At 33.4% G+C, this 21,534-nt stretch overlaps 3 protein-coding genes across 3 annotated transcripts; 1 reads left to right on the top strand and 2 right to left on the bottom strand.

Moving 5' to 3' along the window:
* Positions 1-2,318: 2,318 nt before the first annotated feature.
* On the bottom strand, positions 2,319-5,040 carry LOC131616100 (large ribosomal subunit protein uL4c). Its single transcript, XM_058887344.1, has 2 exons — positions 4,061-5,040; positions 2,319-2,681 (listed from the first exon to the last, which is right to left on the bottom strand). Exons 1-2 carry the CDS (start codon positions 4,935-4,937, stop codon positions 2,644-2,646), a joined length of 915 nt encoding a protein of 304 aa, XP_058743327.1. The 5' UTR covers positions 4,938-5,040; the 3' UTR covers positions 2,319-2,643.
* A 4,145-nt stretch (positions 5,041-9,185) lies between these two features.
* On the top strand, positions 9,186-13,107 carry LOC131616099 (ras-related protein RABD2a-like). The gene is made up of 8 exons (XM_058887343.1): positions 9,186-9,371; positions 10,015-10,087; positions 11,355-11,402; positions 11,493-11,540; positions 11,808-11,879; positions 11,980-12,135; positions 12,268-12,371; positions 12,747-13,107. Exons 1-8 carry the CDS (start codon positions 9,358-9,360, stop codon positions 12,841-12,843), a joined length of 612 nt encoding a protein of 203 aa, XP_058743326.1. The 5' UTR covers positions 9,186-9,357; the 3' UTR covers positions 12,844-13,107.
* A 5,006-nt stretch (positions 13,108-18,113) lies between these two features.
* On the bottom strand, positions 18,114-21,323 carry LOC131616098 (RGG repeats nuclear RNA binding protein A-like). The gene is made up of 7 exons (XM_058887342.1): positions 20,933-21,323; positions 19,995-20,331; positions 19,844-19,909; positions 19,569-19,704; positions 19,222-19,377; positions 19,042-19,095; positions 18,114-18,573 (listed from the first exon to the last, which is right to left on the bottom strand). The coding sequence occupies exons 1-7, from the start codon at positions 21,123-21,125 to the stop codon at positions 18,373-18,375; spliced, it is 1,143 nt and encodes a 380-aa protein (XP_058743325.1). The 5' UTR covers positions 21,126-21,323; the 3' UTR covers positions 18,114-18,372.
* Positions 21,324-21,534: the final 211 nt, after the last annotated feature.

The following is a 21,534-nucleotide window of genomic DNA, read 5'->3' as shown; positions in this document are numbered from 1 at the left end:
CAAAAAAAAAACTGAAGGGCAGAAAATTACCAACCAAATAAATTACGAAAGCAAACACATAGGATGTTTGCTAAACTCGTAGAAACTAAAGTTGGCATTGGTAATTTCTTCTAGAACCGACCACTTCCAAATTAAAATCTTTATATTCCATACCGTATTAGTAGTCATATATGTTCCATACTATTAATAAGGATAAAATCTTTATATTCCATACTAAAGTAGTCATATATGTTAGTCCGTATGAGTAAACCGAGTATTATAAAAATAAGGAGATAGTTAACGGGTACTAAGGTTACTCATACACATACACTTAAATTCTTTTTCAAAATGGTCCTATCTTGAAAATTATTTTCTAAATCAAAATCAAGTTATTAGAAAGCTATCCAAAACCTTTTTCAAAACACTTTTAACCATCTAATCGATTGGCAAGATGTGTCAATCAATTGAGACACCATGATAATCAATTAGAAGAATGTCAATCGATTACACAATCAGCAAGAATAGTACATTAATGACTTGCAACGACTCTATATTCAAACCATCTTATTTAGGCTTTCTAATCTATTATATTTGAGAAGTTTAATCGATTGGAGAATTTTGCCAATTGATTAAATAATTAATTTAGCCTATGGATTATTTTCATTCTTGGTTTTTCCAACTATTGTATAAGAGATGCACACCCTCACTTCAAACCACACCATTTTTCAACATTTTACTATTTCTTTGAAATTTATCTCTCTATTTTCTTTCTCCCTCTCTCTAGAAAATATTTTCTTTCACTTCATATTGCTATAATGCTAGTAAGTGAAGCTTTACTTGTGCGGAAGAAATTTTTGTAAGTGGTTGTGCTGATCGTTTGTAATCTTAAGGGTGTGATACTATTAAGAAATTGAGTTTGGCTATTGAGATAAACCTGTCATAAAATCTCTATATTTGGTTTCTTAAGCTTCACCGGAAAAAAATCTTATTTTTGTTATTAAGATAAGCCATAAATCTCTAAATGGTTTGTTAGCTTATCTTGGGATAAAAGTTGTCATTGGTTAGGAATAAGCCTCTAAAAATCTCAAGATCAGATTGTAATAAGGTTCGTGGGCATAACCTTTAAAAGCTCAAACTTTATAGTCAAAACCTCAAAAGGACCTCTTGGAGACAGGACTATGCCAATGTTCGGCTAAACCTATATGAATTTATGGCACATTTTATCTAACCCTATCCTTTTAATTTCCACAATTTACTTTTAATATTTTATTTCCGCTGCTAATTACTAATACGATCTTAATCCAGAAATGTATAAAATCAATCACGTATTTTAAATATCACAATTAATGGTGTTGTAGAAAACAAACTCGAAAAGGGCTGAATCAAAGATGATAAAGAAAATGTTCAACGCAATTTAAAGGCGAAAGTAGCCATCATTACCGATCTCGATCTTGATGATTTTTTGCAAGTTTCTCACTACGAAATTGCTAAAGAAATGTGAGACATCCTCCAAATTACCCATGAAAGAACTACTAAGATAAAGAGGGCAAGGTTGAGAACATTAACCCATGAGTATGAACTCTTCAGAATGAATCCTAAAGAGAGCATAAATTACATGTAAGCACGATTCACCCATATCGTGAGTCATATGAGAACTCTAAAAAAAACATTTTCAAATAAGAAATTAGTTGTAAAAATTCTTAGATGCCTATATCATAGTTGGCAACCTAAAATCGTTGCGATTTTTTAATCTAAAAATTTAGCGGCTATGGACAAACATTACACTCTTTGGCAAATTGCAGGAACACGGGATGGAACTAACAAAGACTTGTTAATGACGAAGAAGATAACAAGAAAAAGAAGAAAAGTGTCGCACTAAAAGTCACAAGTATTGAAGATATATAGAGCTAAAAGATAAAGAGTGTCAAAGTAAAAGTAATGAGTTCATGGAATACATGTTTCCTAAATTCAAATAATTCCTAAAGCATGAAAAAGAAATCTCAAGACTCCTGAAGCAAAGCGAAGAAAGTTCCTATCCATTCCTACATGCCATCGATGTGGAGAGAAAGGGCGCATAAGACCAAACTTCCCACAAAACCCGGGAAGAAACGAAAATTAAATAAAATTCAAGTAAATGAGATACAAATCAATATAAGTTTATAAAATTCACAATTCTGACGAGGTTTTTACATAGAAGATCATTGAAGTTAAGAAAAAACAGAAATTATTAATTGTAAATAACACTACATTCATCTCTGACAGAAAAGCAGCAACAGATAACAGACTGATAAAAGAGATGGTACAAGAAAATAAGTAATGAATATAAAATACATTATGAATGACTTAAACTAGCAGCAGCCTTCAATAACTTCTTAATTAAAAAGGAATTACATGCAACAATATTGATTCAAAACAATTCCATATACATACATTTGCACAAGGGAGATTACAAGCAAAAATTGATTAAAGAAATTATTACTAGGTAGGTACTACAAACATAATATGATTGGAAGGAAGCCAAACATAAATATCCTTACATGCTATCTGGATTAGGGTCCTAAGTGATAGAAAGGAAAACATGCAAATATTGGTACAGACAAGACTTCGAACCTTCCATAACCCATATCAGTGGTATCCTCTATAAAATGTTACGACTTTAAGTCATCAATTCACAACACCGGTACTTTCTTCTGCGTCCGGTCCTGTATCCAAATATAAAAGTGAAACCGGGTCAGAAACTTATTACTCAGACCCATCAATAATAATAAGTAACTCCAAAGGTGCATAAGGAATGAGCTATTTGACTTTAACCCAACTACAGATTTGTGTCAAATATATATATAAATTCACATGAATACTGAACAACTCTCAAAATGAAATTTAGGAGACTATAATACTCTACTCAGCCAATGTAGTGACTCCAAAGTTAAGGCTAAAGCTAGAGAGAAACACGACTGCATGATGCAGATACAACAAGTTGAACAAACAGCAATGTATATTGTATAACTTCAATCTCATGTATCATAGCTAATGACTGTATGTAGGTGAAATTCTTATAAGTTCCAAATCATAACATTACAGAGCATTAAAATATGTAAAAGATAAACAATTTTATCAATAGTAACGTCCTTCGTATTTGCAGAATGCGAACTGGAGAATCCAGTCCATTTCCTATAGCAACATAACTAAGTCAAATTTGAACTTACTTCTATCTCAAGGAGCTTTTCCAATTAAAGTAAGTTTAAATCCTTTCACGTCATGAACAAAAAATAACAACTTAATAACTATAATGCTTTCTTTCGACAACAACAAAAACTATAATGCTTCAAAAATAAGTTCATAACAAACTAAACAATTGTGAGACGTGGAAAAACTCAATCATTGTCCAATTCATTTAATATTTCATTCATTCTACATGTTCAAAAGTTTATCCAAACTAACTTGTATCTAAAATTCAATGTCCAAGATTTTACAAAGGAACACAACCACAATTGTGACCACGGCGCCATCATTTTTACGTTTCCACAACCACAAATGTATCACCCAAATTATATCACACTTTTCCACAATATCAAGGACTGCAATGCAGCCGAAACCACAACTTAAAAACCTTGACTAGGTTTATGACTATAGATCAATAATATTACACTATTTGGACAACGACAATGAACAATTAAAGACGAAACAATAAGAATTTTACTACAATCATCGATACAAATCAACAACGACAACAACCAAGCCTTTTTTCTCTAAGTATGGTCGGCTACACGGATAAACTTCAGTCATAATGTTCTATCCAGGACCATGCTTCTAACCATATAGATAAAATTTTCCTTACAGTTATCTATATCATCATAATATAAAGGAAATCTCAAAAGTAACTATCAATTTTTATTGGATATTTCTCTGCATATACTTTCCCTGGCCCTTCCATAGTTTTTTTCTTTTAAACTTAAATTTCAAAACATAGAACATGAAGATTGAACCTTAGATTTGGATAAGTTCATATAACATAGAATCATGAAACTAAAACACTCGAGTTAAATTGAACTAAACATTCAACTATAGAACAACTAATTACCTTCTTGACCATCCTCTACTACTTCTTCTACAATGTCACCCTCTTCTTCATCATAGCCACCATCATCTTGATCACTAAACCCATACCTGTTATTCAAATAATCCACAGCAGCCGGTGTAAGCACAATCTTCTCCGCATTCAAAATATCAAACAAATTCAGCGTCCTCGGCGTCAATATCTTCAAACTCCCAATATTCCTACTAGCAAGCAACACATTCTCCGAAACCTCCGTCATCAGAAACGTCGCTTTCTTCACCGGATCCAGTCCCCATCTCTTCATAGCCGCAATGAAATCCTTCGTCTTCGGACTCCCCTCAAACTCCGCTCCAAATTCCTCCACCACAATAGTATTCACAGCCGCACTCGCCACCGCTGTCGATATCGCAAGCCTCTTCTCCTTCTTGTTAATCTTAATACTCCAGTCACGCGGCTTCGGACCGAAAATCACACCTCCGCCCGGTCTGAGCGGAGTACGAATGGAACCCTGACGTGCTCGGCCGGTTTTCTTTTGACCGTAGGGCTTTCGGCCACCGCCTCTGACTTCGCCGCGGGTTAGTGTGGAAGCGGTGCCGCGACGCTTGTTTTGGAGGTCGTGGATAATGGCGCGGTGGACGACGGCGCGGGAGGTGTCTGGTGCGGCGGTTTTGATGTCGAGGGTGGTTTCGCCGACTTTTTCGCCGGAGAAGGAGAGGAGAGGAAGCGTGGCGAGTTTGCAAGAGATTGAAAGAGAAGTTGAATGTGAATTTGAATTTGAATTTGAATTAGGGAAGAATTTGAATTTGAGTTTGGAATGAGTTGAAGGATTAGAGATGAAGAGTGGAGAAGAGAAGAAAGAGAGAGAAGTTGGAGTTGGGGTTAGTGTGGAGAGTGAAGCCATTTTGAGTTCGGTGGGAAAAAACTGAGTTTGCTTTCTGTGTTCTATCTTCTTCTATTCTATCCTATCTCTTCAAAATTGATTGGTTTTGGTAACGTTTTTGTTTGTTATGCTCTTCTTTTTTTCCTTTTTTTTCTTAATTACACTTTGTTTTTCGCATTTTTATCAGCTCATGAAATTGGTCTTGCTTTTTTTAAAAATCGAACAACGCAATCTTTATACTATTATGTTTTTTACAATTTTAGTCCTAATCTCATTTTCTCCTCCAAAAACGCACAGATGGCAAATGAACGTATATGTGGCAGTATCAAACTTTTTATTTAAAAATACAATGAAAACATTTCATAAATAAAAAAAAAAGTTTAAAAGGCAAATGTCATGCCCTAACTAGCTATTACGTCTTCTTTAACAACTTTGTCTTCCCTAAATTAGGTCAGCTTCAATTCCTTTTTCTTTCTCCTTGTTTTCGCTCAATTTGTTTTCTCCCTTCTTGTTTTCGCTCACTTTCTTCCACTTTCTCCTCGTTTTCTTCTTCAGTTGCTTCCATTGGTTCTTCAACAATCAAAAACGAAAATGTCACAGTCATATAATGTGTCCAGTAACAGTTGTGCATCACGAAGAAGAGATATTTGTTGCTTCTGTGATATTGATTCACCTCTCACTACTGCATGGACAACTGAGAATCATGGGCGTAGGTTTAATGGTTTTGGGTTATACGAGGTAAAACCCAATTCATGTCAAATAAAGGTATGAGCATTATTCTGAAACCCATATTTAACAATGTGTTATTTGTATGTGAATGCAGTTGCAGGGACAAAAGGGATGTAATTTCTTTAATAGGTACAATGAAGAAATGTTTGTGCGTGTAAAGGAGGTGATTTTATCACTAACGAGGAGAATTGATGAACTTAAGAAGAAGGATAATATGAAGCTGAAACAAGATAAGGATTTGAAAAAGAAGCTAAAGTTTTGCCAAAGATTGGTTGTTCTAGCTGTTGTGGTCATTATGAGATTGATATGTATTCTTAGCTTGAAGGCTTGAAGGCTTGTGTTTAGAATTGCTAATTATGTTTAGGTGTTCTTGTATAGGAGTTTTGTGATTATGATTTGTGTTCTTGTTTAGATGATACTGGTTTGGTTGAGAGGGTGGAAGGTTGTGTTGTAAAATTCAAGTAAACTTGGAAGGCTTGAGATGTTTGTTGTAATTTTCAAGTGAACTTAAATGAAGTTAAAATGAAAATGAAATTAGTATCAATGAATTGTGTTTCCCTATTACTTTATGTTAAAACTGATTTTCATTCATCCAAAATAGTACCATAATTCTAGCAAAAAAGAAAGTTATGTTTGTGGAGCATACATTGACTTTACCATAATTCTAGCAAAAAGAAAGTTATGTTTGTGGAGCATACATTAAACACCTTTTAACATCTTCATAGTTGACATCTTCTTTCTCACCTCTAACCTCCTCCATAAAAACTTATTCATCATTCCTAACCTCATCATCCAAAGGACCTTCATCGCCAAATTCAACTATATCTAGAATATCCACTTCATGTTCAGCAAAAATATCGACTACATTATACCCTTTAGCATCTACAACAAGCTCCAACAGGTCATCGTGAGTGTTTGGAGGTTTACGTCCATGATGAAATGATAGTTTTGGATGATGGTACCACAAACACTTGATCTTTACATATCTAACTCTAAGGACCGAATTTTTAATGTCCTCATAATTCAACAAATTAGTATGAACAGTTTACTCCATCTCAATTGCTAGATCTTCAAAATACAAATCTACCCCCATGGTTAATACATATCTTCAACTCTAGGTCCTCACTTGGACTGTGCATATCATAAAGACTGTGTATAAACATGGAACAAATGGGTACATCAAAAAGAACCCTAATTTCCCAACCATGACACAAACAAACCATCTACTTTATTCAACCCAATAACCAAAAAACCCCAATTTCTAAGAGTTGTTACATACCTGAAACAGTATTTCGGGTTTTGCTCTTTGTTCCACCATGTCATTTCATCTCCAGCTTTTTCATTGCCCTTCTCTGTCATGGTCGAATGATTTGAATGAAGGAAGGAAAATATGATTTTGTGTTATATGGGGTCGTGATTAGGAATGTCAGGACTATAGGATTTTAATCTTATGTATTTTCAATTTTAAGTTAATTGAAAATTTTGAAAAATGATTAAATGTTTTTGCCATGTTATAAAAATCAATTTCATGAATTTATGAATAACATTTTTCAAATATACATTGTCACATAGGTGGTATTTTGGTCACATCAGCTAAAAATTTGACACATCAATTGTTTTTGGAGGGGAAATGGAGGTTAGAACTAAAATTGCAAAAAAACATGATAGTATAGAGACTACTTTGTTAGATTTTAAAAAGGCAATAGCAATTTCGTGAGTTGATCAAAATGCAAGGACTAAAAATGTAATTAAGCATTTTTCCTCAAACAATTATTTTTCTTAGTTTTGAAATGAAAGAATTTACACCACATTACGTAATATGCACAAATTATTTATATTAATGCCACCATAAGCCGCTTAATATTAAAATGTGTATCAATTAACTTTGATGAACTCTAAAGAAGACTTTGACTAGTGCATGTAGTTTCGAGAAGGAGTCTCATCTCGTGACACAAATGAGAAATTCATGTTTTCTCAATCTAATTGTACACGTTGACAGATTTTGTAGTTAGCTTCTTACTAAAATTTGTAATGTTTAATTTCACTTTAAAATGAACAAGATATTGAGGTGTAGTCACCATACTAATACTAGACACAAAATATTGGAAAATTCAAGAGCGAAGCACCGAAAATGTCAACCAGTTAAATGTTAATGGATTTAAAAGACATTGACATTAAATATTCACCCAAAATTTAAAAATATTATGTTAAGTTCCACATCGGCCAACTAGCCTCTTTTTTCCTTCTTTGGTTGAATTATTTATATATCCGTAAAATTCTCTATGTTTTTATTTTCCTTCTATTAACCACCATGTTCTTCACCCGTTTTCCTCTTCTTTTAGGTCATATATACATATCCTCATACTACCAAAATGACCTTGGTTCGAATATTAACTTATAGATTATTTTTAGAATTTTGAAAAGGAATTAAATGACACACATAAGGGACTACATTGAAACTTTGTTTTTGATTCTGCATGTTATTTAGGAAAAGCTCACAAACTCCCCAACTCCCAACACTTCCACAAATAATTTTTAATACTATATCACTTTGTGGATGCAAAACCCTAGATTCTAAAAACTATCTAACAAAATTAGTTAAGTCATGTGAGTCTATAAATAGAATTCACACTCATTGTATTGAATAACAGAAATACAATATTACAAATTAGAAGAAATCAGTTAAAATTTTCTTTGTACAAATCAATGAAGAATATTTTTTTCTAACAATTCATGATGGACACCAGGTTCCTCTTGCACAAGGTAGTTATCGTATGTGGAAAATATAACATTCATTCATTCCTTTGCAAGCAATTGATGATTTCTTAACAAACAATCATGTCAATGTTGATAGGCCGCATGCTTGTGATGAAATGCATAAGCATCAAACATTCTTTTTAGACAGTTTCAATGTGAGTAGTGAGTACCTTAAAAGTTAGTGCAACACATTTGGTATCGACTCCAAATCCATCGTCATAATAGTCTATTCATTCACACTTATGTTCTATATACATTGCATGTTAATCGTTGTATGAGATAGCATAACTATCTTACTTTGTACCACCACATATTTTCTCCCGTGAGCCAGGTTAGTGAGGTTAAAGACTATATCTTCTTGAACCAAGAAGAAGAACAATAAACGACAAAATTCTTCCTTAAATAATTTAATAATAATATATTCTCAATACTAAAATCAAATTTAAAAATCTCCAATTAAGGTGAAATAGATCATTCTAACATACTTTTCCACATGTTGTAATTTTTTATTTTATGTAAGAATATTTTGATAATTTAAACTATAGAAAGAAAGAAAAAAAAAATCAAAACAATCACATTTTTGACAAGTGCAATGTCATAATAATTGTAACTTGCACATAAATTTGGGGGGTTAACTTAAAGAGAACCCATTGCGTAGCCACCACCTTTGGCCATTACCATTCCTCAATAGTCAAACTCAAACTCATCAAAAAACCAAATAATTTAGAATCATATAACCCAATACGTCACCGTATTAAAGGGCCATTTAAGGTCCACACAATTTTTAATTTCAAAACAGAAAAAAAATTCCCTTTTTATTTTCCTCTTCATTCCTTCTTCTTCTCCTTCTCTTCTCCTCTCTCCGTTTGGTGCCATTCCATTTCCACGTGGAGCACCGGATCCGATCACTCTCCCTTCGTACCTCACCCTCTCCGGCCACTTCACCTTCCCCGTCATGAATCCCGAATAGTACGTTCCCTTTTCCCTTCAATCGCCACAATTTCAACTCCTTTTCACGATTTCGATCATGTTTTTTTATCCATAGTATAGTTATGATTATGTTTAATTTGTGTTTTTTATGATTTAATATGTGTTGAATTTTCGTTTTTGGCAACCCTAGATTGGATCAGCTTATTGATTTTTTGATTAAATTTTGTATTTTTCAAAACACCGACTTTATGATTTTATAAATAAATAAAATTGGGGTTGTCGTTTTATTGATTGGTTTTTGAAAGTGATGATCTTGTATATAATTGGTGTCAAATTTCAATTGAGTAATTGAAGCATGGAAATGCATGCCTCTGTTTTTCGTTAGTCCTTATTCTCTAATGAATTGTTAGGAAGCTCGAAAAATTGGATTCATGGTTTGAATATATGAAGTCGAATTTCATTATTGGAATTCGTGGCGTAGATTGCTTTAAGTTTCATGTTGTTATAGCGATACTCGCGGTATTACGGTTTTATGTGTTGTTGTAAGAAATTAACGGTTTGAATATATAGAGTGTTGATGAAATGATTGTGGTTGTTCTTTGGTTGAGTTTCTAAAGTTGATTACTATTAGTCTATTTCAAATGAGAAACTAAGTATGATATATGTGTATTCTTCTTTGCAGTGATTATCTGTTCAAGCTCCTTCTTATTGGAGACTCTGGTGTTGGTAAATCGTGCCTTCTTCTAAGATTTGCTGTAAGTTGTCGACTGTTTTTCATATCCTATGTTGCAGTTTTGTATTATTTTCTTCTACTAGGGTACCATGTTTTTGTCACTCTTCTACATTAATATTTTATAAAAAAGATTTGGTTGCTTTTGGTATCCTCATTGATTGTGTTATGTCTAAATAGTTAACATTAAATAAGACAGGTTAATGGGCTTCTTTTTTGCTGGGCTTGATTATCGCCCAATATGTTGTTAATTGTGAAACTGTGAAAGTAAATAAGAAAGGAAAGGACGTGAGAGGATGCAAAATTTGTAAAAGTGTGTTAGGTAGGAATAGAATTTACTGGTCGTGGTAGTCTGCGGGACATTGATGAAGTAGATATTGATGGCATGGAGTTGGAGGGAATATAATATTAATGGAGAGGGGGCTTGACCAATGGAGGGGGTTGAATAAAATGTATGAAGGGAATTTTGGAAGGCTTAGGCCTTGGTCCGGTCTTAGAGCAATATAAAGACTTTTTCCACTCTATATTATTAAACTCGGCCGGACGTTATCTCGGCACAGAACAATAAAACCAAAAAAAAAAGGTGCGTCGGGCCATGCCATTCCATGACAGATGGGTGACTCAGCTGGAACGACCACAATAATTGGATTAGATTCGGAGCGAAGTCTTTCTACGCGGCCGCGTCAGCCGTATATCATATTACTCTTTTAAGGATATCAAAGTTATTTTATTGAATTTTATTGGAAGTATGTTTGGTTTAATGGTTTTTATTTCTAATATGAATGCTTCATGAATTTTGATTAATTTATTTTAGTTTTTAACAATTACATGTTCATTAGTATTAACTGTATTAGTGTCCGCGTCCCTAAAATATCGGCTATTCCGAGATTCGACTCCCTTTCCCTTCTTTTTTGTTTTTGGGGATGGCCGTGCCGCACCGCTATCCGAGATTGATAACATAGTTTCCACTATCATCTTTCATTTCTTACTTTGTTAGTAGAAATAGAACTATGCTCTATACTCTCCATAGTTCTAGTTGAGTTATCCGAATCTATCTATGTGCTGCTGCCCTAACTTTGTTTATGACTTGATTTTATTATAATTTAGCAAAATCATCTTACCTGGTTATGTAAGCTCGTGTCTAGTGTTATTAATATTATGAATTGTCATGTGTTGCTGAAAAGTTTTAACTCCTCACTTAAACTCCCTTACGCCCCATTTTGGTACATCATGGTGATGGCATACTGCTGCACTACAGTAATTTAAATTATTAACCTTTTGATATACCACAGGATGATTCATACATTGAGAGCTACATAAGCACTATTGGAGTTGATTTTGTGAGTACAACATTTCACATTTGTTTAGCTTTAACTTATTTGAAACTGTGTCTTGATATTGAAATTAAATTATCGTGTTCTTTTGTGCAGAAAATACGAACTGTTGAGCAGGATGGGAAGACAATTAAACTACAGATTGTATGTATCTTAGATTAGCTTTGTTCTGCTTTCTTTGTTTGCAATAATATTATACTCTCGAGTCTCGATAAACATAATATAATACTACTACGTTTTAATCTTTCATAGAAGATATATTTACCTTTGAGGTACTTGTTCGTCATTGTAATTTTTATTTTTAAGATCATACTCTCTGAGTTCCCAGGCCATATGGGTCACTGAAATTCAAGGTTGAATATTGTATTGAAAGATTTTTTACTGACCTTGTCTTACAATGTGTTCTTGTAGTGGGATACCGCCGGACAAGAACGATTTAGGACAATAACCAGTAGCTACTATCGTGGGGCACATGGTATCATTGTAAGTTTTTTTTTTTTAACATAAGAGTTTAAACTTGGGATACTCCTCTACTGGTTTCGGGATATTATTTACATTCTCTAATAACTTGTTCCTTTGGCAGATTGTTTATGATGTGACAGATGAAGAGAGCTTCAATAATGTGAAGCAGTGGCTCAGTGAAATTGACCGCTATGCCAGTGATAATGTTAACAAGCTTTTGGTTGGAAACAAGAGTGATCTGACAGCAAATAGAGTTGTATCATATGATACAGCCAAAGTATAACTTTTATCTCACTGTTTCTTTTCTTATGGAGTAAATACTATTTATTGTGTGTTTCTGTTTTCCTTGGATTATATTCACGCTTCTACTCCAGAACCCTCACACTACCTTTTTTCCGCTGTACTGCAGGAATTTGCAGATCAAATCGGCATACCTTTTATGGAAACAAGTGCAAAAGATGCTACAAATGTGGAAGGGGCATTCATGGCCATGGCTGCTGCCATCAAGGATAGGTGCCCATTTTTCCTATTTTTTATTGAATGCAAGATATTAAAATTAATAATTGAGTTTAATGCAAATTGTCCTTTTAAGTAGGCTCAGACATAAGTTATTTTCCAATTTCCGGAAAAAATTACTAAATTGCCATACCAATATTCTAAGTTGCAGTACATGACATTTTCAGTTGCCAAAGCTAGAAAATATAGTTTTGTTTTTAATTGTTAACTTGTTCATAACTGTTAATATTATTGAGCTTGATTTTAAAATTTTTTTTCCTTGTTACTTAAGTACTATGACTTTTTCACTATTGAACATTTATTTATCATCCTGTTTCTGCCATTGATTCCTTTCAAGCATGTTTTCTGATGGTAAATTTATCCTGAATGTAGAATGGCGAGCCAACCAGCCGCAAACAATGCAAGGCCTCCAACAGTGCAGATTAGAGGACAACCAGTTGGGCAAAAAGGCGGGTGCTGCTCTTCCTAACCAGATCGCATTTCACTTATTGGTCTGCTGCTTGCTGTCCTTTTCGTGTAAGATTTGTTCCGTCACTAAATAGTGGACCAATGTCACATAATCCATGGTGTGGTTTCAGAATTGGCTTAGATGATCCCATTCTTTACATACACTTGAATGGTATGTTTGTGCTAAGTATAGTACTTGTGTTAAAGATAAATCTATGTTTCTGCTCATATCTAATCTACATTCTTAGTGAGATGATGATGATGATGATACTAGTAGTTTTCTTAATTTTCTTTTACTCAATTACTTTGAAACGTGCTGTTTTTGGTGATAATTTGATCTTTAACTTTAATTCACCTATAAGTGATAGCTCCACTTTTTGGTAAAATTATATTCTATACTCTGCCATCCTTTGCTTAGGTAGAAGCCATACAATTTTAAGGCCTCTTTCTAAGTTTTCAATATCCCATATAAAACTCTTGAGCACTCTTAAATTAAGACTATATCATTTGCAAAAATCTATTTCGATACACCTTGGATCCTCTCCTTCATTTTTCTCTCCTTCTCTCTCCATCCTCTCTATCTCTCTCTTAATTTCATTCTCTCTCTTGATTAAATTTTGTTTTTTATTGATGAGTGAGAGTGAGATAAGAGAGAGCTAGAAAGGATGAAGAGGAAAGGAGAAAAAAATGAAGGTTTGGATCCAAGTCTCGATACACTTTGGATCCTCTCCATTTCGATAATAGTGTGGATGTGTTTATACATTTAAAACTATAGCAAAAAAATTAAGAGTTAAATGCATTTTTGTAATGCTTATTTATTTATTTATTTATTTATTTATTTTATTTCCCCATATAAAAACCAGTTATTTAGTTTCTCTATTTCATTTTTATTTTATTTTAGTCTTTCATTCAATCTGATTTTCTATTTTAAATGAAATAATTAATTTACATATTATTGTTCATTTACTTTTATTATAAACAAATTCATTAATATTGTTTAATATTTTTAGAACAAAAAAGATAATTTATTTGTATCCTTATTATAGAAATTCAGTGCATCGTACCCTCGATACTACGACTTTTTTACAGTTACCTACTAGCTATACGGAATGAGATTTGGTTACATTGTGTTAGCAAAGTCATTTAAAGTCGCGTAATTATTATGCACTAGCGTCCAGACGGGCACTTGTTTCTTCGATGTGCAAGTGGATAAAAATATAAATAGTATTTTTCATGTGTTGATTTTTTTTTTATTATTTATAAAATAATAAAAAAATAAAATGAAAAAGAAATAAAAATTGTCATATAATAGTTAGTAAAGAGAAGTTGAAGTTAAAAAAAAATATTGAAAAGGGTATAATTGAAAAGAAAATAGGCTACATTAAAATCATGTTTTTCCTTTATATATTGTTATAGATACATGATGAAATTGGGTGACTTTGTGATACCGAAGTTATGGGTGACTTTTTTTATTCATCAAAAGTTGGAAAATTATATTATATCACAAAATGTCTCACTTAAAGGAAACTTATACTTTAATTTTGAAATTCAATTGTTACTACCTAGATTCGGATTTTCAAGTTTGCATAATAATGTGCTTTAGGAAAAGGGACCAAATTCAATACAACCTAGTAGAATGGGGCTTCTGGTCATTTGTATTGTGGTTAATGTTCATTCTAAGAGTATTTTGTCAAATAAGAGAATCATATGGACAAGTCTCAATTCGCGTAAAGACAATTCTAGAAGAGATGTCTTGTGTGTTTTAAGAGATTTCAATTTTGTTTTCTTTTCTAATGAAATGGGATGTTGACTATGTGGCCTTTAGTAGCTTTATTTCTCATATGGATTTGATTGACCTTCCCTTTTTAGGATGAAATTTTACTTAATTCCAATATAATAGATGGGATGCTATTAGGCTGAATCAAATTCTTGTATTTAATGGTTGGTGGAATTATTGGAGAGTGGTTTATCAATGCGCCCAGCATATATATGCTCCAAATCACTTCCCCATGATTTTTTTAAGTATTCTAATTGATTGTGGATCCATAGGCCTTTTAGACTTAATATGTATGAGGTGGTTCACTCTCGTAGGTATGACTCTAGGGGACCTCAAAAGGGTTATTAAAGCTTGGCATAAAAGATGTTTGGTAATATTAACCTTTAAATCTAATCCTTGAAAGAAGTTGTGTGTTCTTTTGATTTTATAGCCGATAAGAAATGGGTGTTTATGAGGAATAAATTGCACTATTACAAATACTACATTTCATGTCAACGCTTTCTCGAGTAAATGGACAAAAACTCATAAAAAGCAAATGGACACCCATCAAAGGAGTTGCATGTTCTTTTTCTCGATTCCACAAGAAGAACCAACCAATCTAAAGGGAAGTCGGACATGATATTGATCGCCTCTGTACTTAAAATATAAGGGGTCCTACTATTTATGAGGCCATCTAGTCACATATGATTGTGTCATTCAGCTATTTCGACATAACCCTTTTCAGGGATAACTCATCAACTTTATAAAGCTCGAAAGGTTTGAATGTAGCTTTTTCGATAAACCTAAGCATATCCCTTCTCGGGATAGCAGCTTGCATTTTTTAAGTTAATAAACGGAAGAAGTCGAAGCTCCTACATCACAAGGAGGAGGCATGGAAGTAGCCGCATGATCCCCCTCAGCTTCGTCGCCAAAGAAAAAAGCATTAAAAGAAGAATTTTTAGAAGAAGATCCCTCATCCTGGAAGCCCCGCATAGAACCTATCTGAATCGGAATCAGTTACAAATACGACCTTGGAACTCATTCGGTCATAGACAGATGGGGAAGGATTCGAACAAGAAGATACTCATGTTCCCACTACGGGAGATGCATCAATATATGAATCGCTAGTCATGATAATAAGACTACCACTCATATTGATTGAGGTAAAAAAGATGAAGATATTTTAAGATCGAGGAAATTGGGGGGTATCGAGTAAAGAGAAAGATGATGAGAAAGTAAAGTGTAATGGGGAAAAGTGAAAACTTCGAGCAAGGGTACGACTACTCTGGTAAATACTATTGAGAATGAAGAGAGAAAGGCACTCGTAACTAAAAACTGACTCTCAAAGATTATGAAAATTTTCATCAATGCTTAACAACGCGCAATCAAACCATGAAGTTGATGTAGGAGTACAGTGTTTCACTTAAAGAACAAAATTGAGTAACTTAATTGTAGCCCTAAAGCGAGATATATACTCCCTCCGTTCCATAACGAGTGACCCATTTGAAATAATTCAGTTTTCGAAAATGAATGACCAATTTCAATTTTCAATAAAAAATTTCCAATTCTACCCTCTAATTAATTAAACTTTCGCAATTTCCAATACATGATTAGGGGTACTATAGTAAAAATATTATTCTTTGTCTTACTTTTTTACACTTTTCTTAATATGTGTAAATTGGTAGGCTGGATCACTTGTTGTTGGACGGAGGGAGTATTCAAATACTGAAACATACTCAAGTGGTTGAGCACCGAAGATGTTGTTGTGGACTAAGATAAATTACTTTTGATTGGATCTCCAATTCCATTGTGATGGATAGCGTGCGGAGAGAGAGCTTTTGTTATATGACTATGTCGGTAAATGGGTTGCTTTTTGCATCAAACACGTGTATTTCTTGTTCAAATAATGGCCACATTTCTTAGGTAAAGATATTTCAACAATCTTATTTTTCTCTAAAGTGGCGAAGCAGTAAATGGAATGTGGAGTTGAAGTACTATGGTCAATGGGAAGAAAATTTGCTTCGGATCTTGAGAATGGATTGCGAAGAAAATTTGCTTGAACTATTGAAGTGTTGAAAAGAACTTGTTATTGGTAATTGTGGTGGCTTAAAGTTATACACAAGTATGCTGTATCTCAATTCATTCCTCAAACTGAAAATTTCATTTAGAAAAACCCCCAATAATTAATCATATTATTTAGTGGGCATATAAACTTAGGGGAAAAGGCCATCATGTGACTTATATAAATCATTCCTATCTCCATATGAGAATTTATCAGAAACTTTATGAGATGGAGAGAATTTTGAAAAAAGACAGTAGTGGAAAATATAAATGGTTTTGAATGCAGAGAAGACTGTTGCAGAAAATATGAATTGTTTATTTGTAAGAGTTTAATTTCCTTAATAAAAAACCTGTCTAACTTGAAGAAACTCAAATGGTATTAAAATGAGACTTTGGAGATTAATCATCTTAGGAGTGTTCGCGGTGCGGTTTGGGCGGTTTTGACAAAAAAATCATCCGAACCGCAAGAGAAAAAATCGTGCAGTTTGATTTGGTTCGGTTGGCTTTTAAAAAAAATACGAACCAAACCAAACAAAACTAATGCGGTTTGGTTCGGTTTGGTTGGTTCGGTTTTTTATAAATATTTTATTGAACCATACATATACATATAGATGACAACATAACTTTGTATTTAGACATTCATACACTATCAAATAACAACAAAACTCGTCATCTTTTGACAATAACTTTCTATTTAATTTGTAAAACTTAAATTAGACATAAGTATAATAATAAATATAAAATAATAAGTATAATAATAAACATAAAATAATAGTATAAAACAATATAAAAATTATTAGAATGAAAAAAAATAGAAGAGTCGAGAGATTAATGAAGGTGAAAAAGAAAAAACAAAAGAGTTGAATGATTAGAGAAGAATGTGCGATAAAAACGAAACTGAAATAGAGAACATTTGCATAGAAAAGAGAAAGTGAAAAAGAAAAAATATAAGAGAGTGGAGATTATAAAAAAAGAGGGAAGATATATGTGGCAAAGAAGGCGCGATAATGCTATTAGAGATATGAGAAGATCGGGACTAAAATCATGTGTGTAAGGATGAGAAAATTGTTTGTAATCATAAGGTTAAGGTATTATAAATTTAAGTTTGGGTTGGATGGGAGTTAAGTAAAAGTTAGGTTGTAACATAATGCGGTTTGATTCGGTTTGGTTTACAAAATACAAACCGCAAACCAAACCGTGCAGTTTTGTTAAAAGATGACCCAAACTAATCCGAACCAAATGCAGTTTTTTGCGGTTTTTGTTTGGTTTGGTTTGCGGTTTTCTATTGGATTGGTTTGGTTTTGATCAAACCTAAATCATCTATATAAAGTTTTTGTTATAACAATATTATAAATATTAGAGAATTATATGTGATTGAAAAACACTATCTTCAACTGAGTTCAAAAGGTCATGCACACACTTGACAGTGAACCTTATCCGAACAACCATTTAGCAGAAAACTCCTAAAACAAAACTGAAAACATTTAACTCAATATAACCCCTAGAATGTCAAAACACATCAAAACATTAGAGTAAATGTTACAAAGGTAACAAGGACCTCCTAATGAAGAACAACCTAAATATACATCCAAAAAAAGATAAATAAAGATTCTTCTAACTCATAATATTAAAATCCAATTACCAAAACATGTCTTTGTCTTAACAAGTTCAAATAAGAGAACCCAAAATTGAAGGTAAATAAAGGGATAGGGGAAATGGTTCTGAAATATTATCTCACTTGCCACCACCTAAAGTTGGGAATTGACCAGGATCCTCAATAGATGGGGCTGGCACATTGCCGTAGGCATTTCCACCATAACCTCCTCCTCCTCCCCTTGAACCACCGCGTCCACCACGTCCGCGACCACCGCGCCCACCTGGGTTGTAATACTTCTCTCCTTCAGCAGGTTTCAGAAACTCATTGATGCTCAGAGCCTGACAATAACAAGTCCAATCAAATAAAAAAGCAGTAAGTTCAGATAAAGATGTACAGTCACAAAATTAAGATAGTGATGACATATTCAACAACAAAAGCAAAAAGACAAGCAGTCACAACTACATTTTTGATTCGAGACGCAGTAATGTCATTGTCACCATTATAATTAGAAACAAAAATAAAGTGAAAGATTGAAACCAAAACAGCCACAACCAGATCAATAGCAAGTAGGATGACAGCAACAGTCTTTGAAGAGGATATAAAATTAAAAACAATTTAATGTTTTAATTAACGGAATAATGTTTTTCCTCATATTTTATCAAGTTTTATAGCTGCTAGTATAAGAGTATTAACATATAACGTATTTCAAATGCTTAAAATCACAGATGAAAACAGGTTAATACCTTTCAAAATATAAACCTACACTGCACTAATTGTGAGAATTGAAAATTATTATAGTTACTTACCTTCTTTGCCTTCTCCTTCTCAAAGGCGTCTTTGCGTTTGTCCTTGTCAGATCCCTGCAAAGAAAAATTGGAAAACGTAAAAACAAATCTAAATGGAAAATATGAATGCATATCTATTACATACCACTAATATAAAACAAGAAGCAAATTAGGATTAAACGCAGAGCAAAAGAAGCAAACCAGTTTAGCAAAGATCTCGTCATTTTCTTTCTTGCATGAAAGAGGCTTCATGGATTCAAACTCTTTAGTGTCCACCTTTCTGCTCTCAACCTTAAGTGCCTGCAGGGCTTTCCTTTTCTCTTCCAACACTTTCTCATATTCTTCTAGAGTCATTTCCTAAACACACACCATATAAGTTTCATTAAGCAAAGAGCAAATAATGTCACCATATAAGTTTCATTAAGCAAAGAGCAAATAATGTCATATATAAATTTAGTCTCACATATAAAACTTTTAGACATTATATAAAATGTAATCCATCATCAATTTGTAATTGGAAAAAGTAACAATTTAAACCCATTAATCACCTTGTCCTCAGGCTCCTTTTCTTCCGCTTCATTAGCGGGTGTTTCTTTGTTTCCTTCAGCGGCTGCGTCTTCTTCGCCAGCAGGCTTCTCCTCAGTCACATTCTTTTCAGTTTCATTAGCAACTTCGTCAGTCACCCTATGTAAAATTGAAAATGAACAGAATATATAAGTAAAGAACGAAATTGAAAAGCAAAAATAACCTACAAATTATGTGCATAGGTTAATTAACATTAAAATGATGATAAATATAAAAAAAGCATTGCTTAATTGCTTACTGAGCAATTTCATCCGACTGAGTTCCCCAATTTCCACGTCCAGCACCTTCACGTTTGAATCCGCCACTGCAAATTGAAAAAATAAAATCAACAAAGATGTAAATATAAGTTTTATAAAAACCATTAACGAGTAATAGTATATTAATGGTACCCTCGTCCAGTCCCACTGTGGCGATCAAATGTCCTTCGTGGACGTCCTTCTTCACCAGCCTCGCCGTTGCTAAATCCTCCACGACGACCACCGCCTCCACCAGCACGGTAGGGAGCACGAGGAGCACCATAACCACGCCTTTCAGATGGATTCCCAGTATCTCCTTCAAAAGAACCTTGATTAGCCGGAGGAGCAGGCAGTGAAGAGGAGTTGGAGTTATCGTCATTGGAAAAGTCACGTCCAAAGCCGCCACCACCACGACCACGTCCATATCCTCCTCCAAATCCTCGCCCGCCTCCACGGCCACCACGAGATGGTTCATTTCTTGCCTCTCTCACTATCAACAGACAGAAAAACATCAATATCAAGTATCAACCAACAGAAAAACATCAATATAACATTAAACTAAAGATTAAAAAAACACAGTCTACATAATAGCTAGTTAACTCATCGGACAAAACTCCAATAGAAATTCAAAACTTAAAATATGAGTGAAATATATACCATCAACATTAAACAATAATTTGCATTTATGGTGTTTCAAAAAAGAAACATAAACATGGACTAAAGTAGTAAAACACTAATATCATAGTATAACAACTACACATCAGATAATAAAAAGTATGTTCAACCACACACACTCACGTGAACAACACTTGTATCATCGTAATCAATTCAACAACCATCACTCAAACACTATAAATACCAATCACCGGCTTAATCGACAAATACATACATAAAACCCTAAAATTATAAATTGGTCAAAAATACAAACATAATCAACCTAAGAAAACACAAAAATAACTATCGAAAAACAAAACCAAGATAAATCAAATCACAGCCATTAAAAACAACATAAGAAAAGCATCAATTTTATGAACCAACCACAAAAAGTAAAAAAATTGAAAAACTTTAGGTTAATGAATTGAAAAACTAACCAGCCTGAGAAGGAGGAAGTGGTTTGGAAGGCAAAACAGCAGCCTTTTTGGGAGCAGCTTGTTTGCCTTGTTCGGAACCCTTTTTGGGAGCGGCGGCGGCTGCAGCCGCGGCTTTGAGTTGTTCAGCAGCAATCAACTGTGAAGGATCTTCAGCATCGTCACCCAACAAATCAAAAGGGTTAATTGTCGCCATTTTGGAAAAATTCACAACAACAACAAACCCTTATTATTCTCTTTGTTTTTGAATTTTGGTTTGATAATAAAGACTAACAGTGAAAATCCATAATATGAATTACAGATCGAGAGGATATGAAAGGATTAGAGAGAGGTTTGAAGAAGAGAGTGTAAAACCCTAGCCGCAGTAGTAAGGGAAGAAGAAGAAGAGAGTGAACCTAATCTCTAAACTCAGATTTATTTATATTTGTTGGGAAGTGCATACCCTTATTTTTTATTTTTTATTTTTTATTTTATTATTTATTGGTCTTGTTTGGGCATATTATTATTTTATTACACATTATTTTGAAGAGTAACTCAACTTATTGTTATTGATTTTTTTTTTTTTCAATTTTGTATTCCATATTATTTTTTGGTGCATTTTAATA

The sequence above is a fragment of the Vicia villosa genome, linkage group LG7, assembly GCF_029867415.1.
Source record: "Vicia villosa cultivar HV-30 ecotype Madison, WI linkage group LG7, Vvil1.0, whole genome shotgun sequence".
Taxonomy (NCBI): Eukaryota; Viridiplantae; Streptophyta; class Magnoliopsida; order Fabales; family Fabaceae; genus Vicia; species Vicia villosa.
Note: the sequence above shows the minus strand (reverse complement) of the source record. Positions and strands in the feature narration are given on the sequence as shown.

Coding starts and splice junctions, on each gene's coding strand:
- LOC131616098 (XM_058887342.1), bottom strand. CDS start 21,125: ATGGCGACAATTAACCCTTTTGATTTGTTGGGTGACGATGCTGAAGAT. Junction 19,910..19,994: donor CACAGTGGGACTGGACGAGG/GTACCATTAATA, acceptor TTCAATTTGCAG/TGGCGGATTCAAACGTGAAG. Junction 19,096..19,221: donor ACGAGATCTTTGCTAAACTG/GTTTGCTTCTTT, acceptor TTTTCTTTGCAG/GGATCTGACAAGGACAAACG.
- LOC131616100 (XM_058887344.1), bottom strand. CDS start 4,937: ATGGCTTCACTCTCCACACTAACCCCAACTCCAACTTCTCTCTCTTTC. Junction 2,682..4,060: donor AGTAGAGGATGGTCAAGAAG/GTAATTAGTTGT, acceptor ATTTGGATACAG/GACCGGACGCAGAAGAAAGT.
- LOC131616099 (XM_058887343.1), top strand. Junction 11,403..11,492: donor GCACTATTGGAGTTGATTTT/GTGAGTACAACA, acceptor TCTTTTGTGCAG/AAAATACGAACTGTTGAGCA. Junction 12,136..12,267: donor TATCATATGATACAGCCAAA/GTATAACTTTTA, acceptor GCTGTACTGCAG/GAATTTGCAGATCAAATCGG.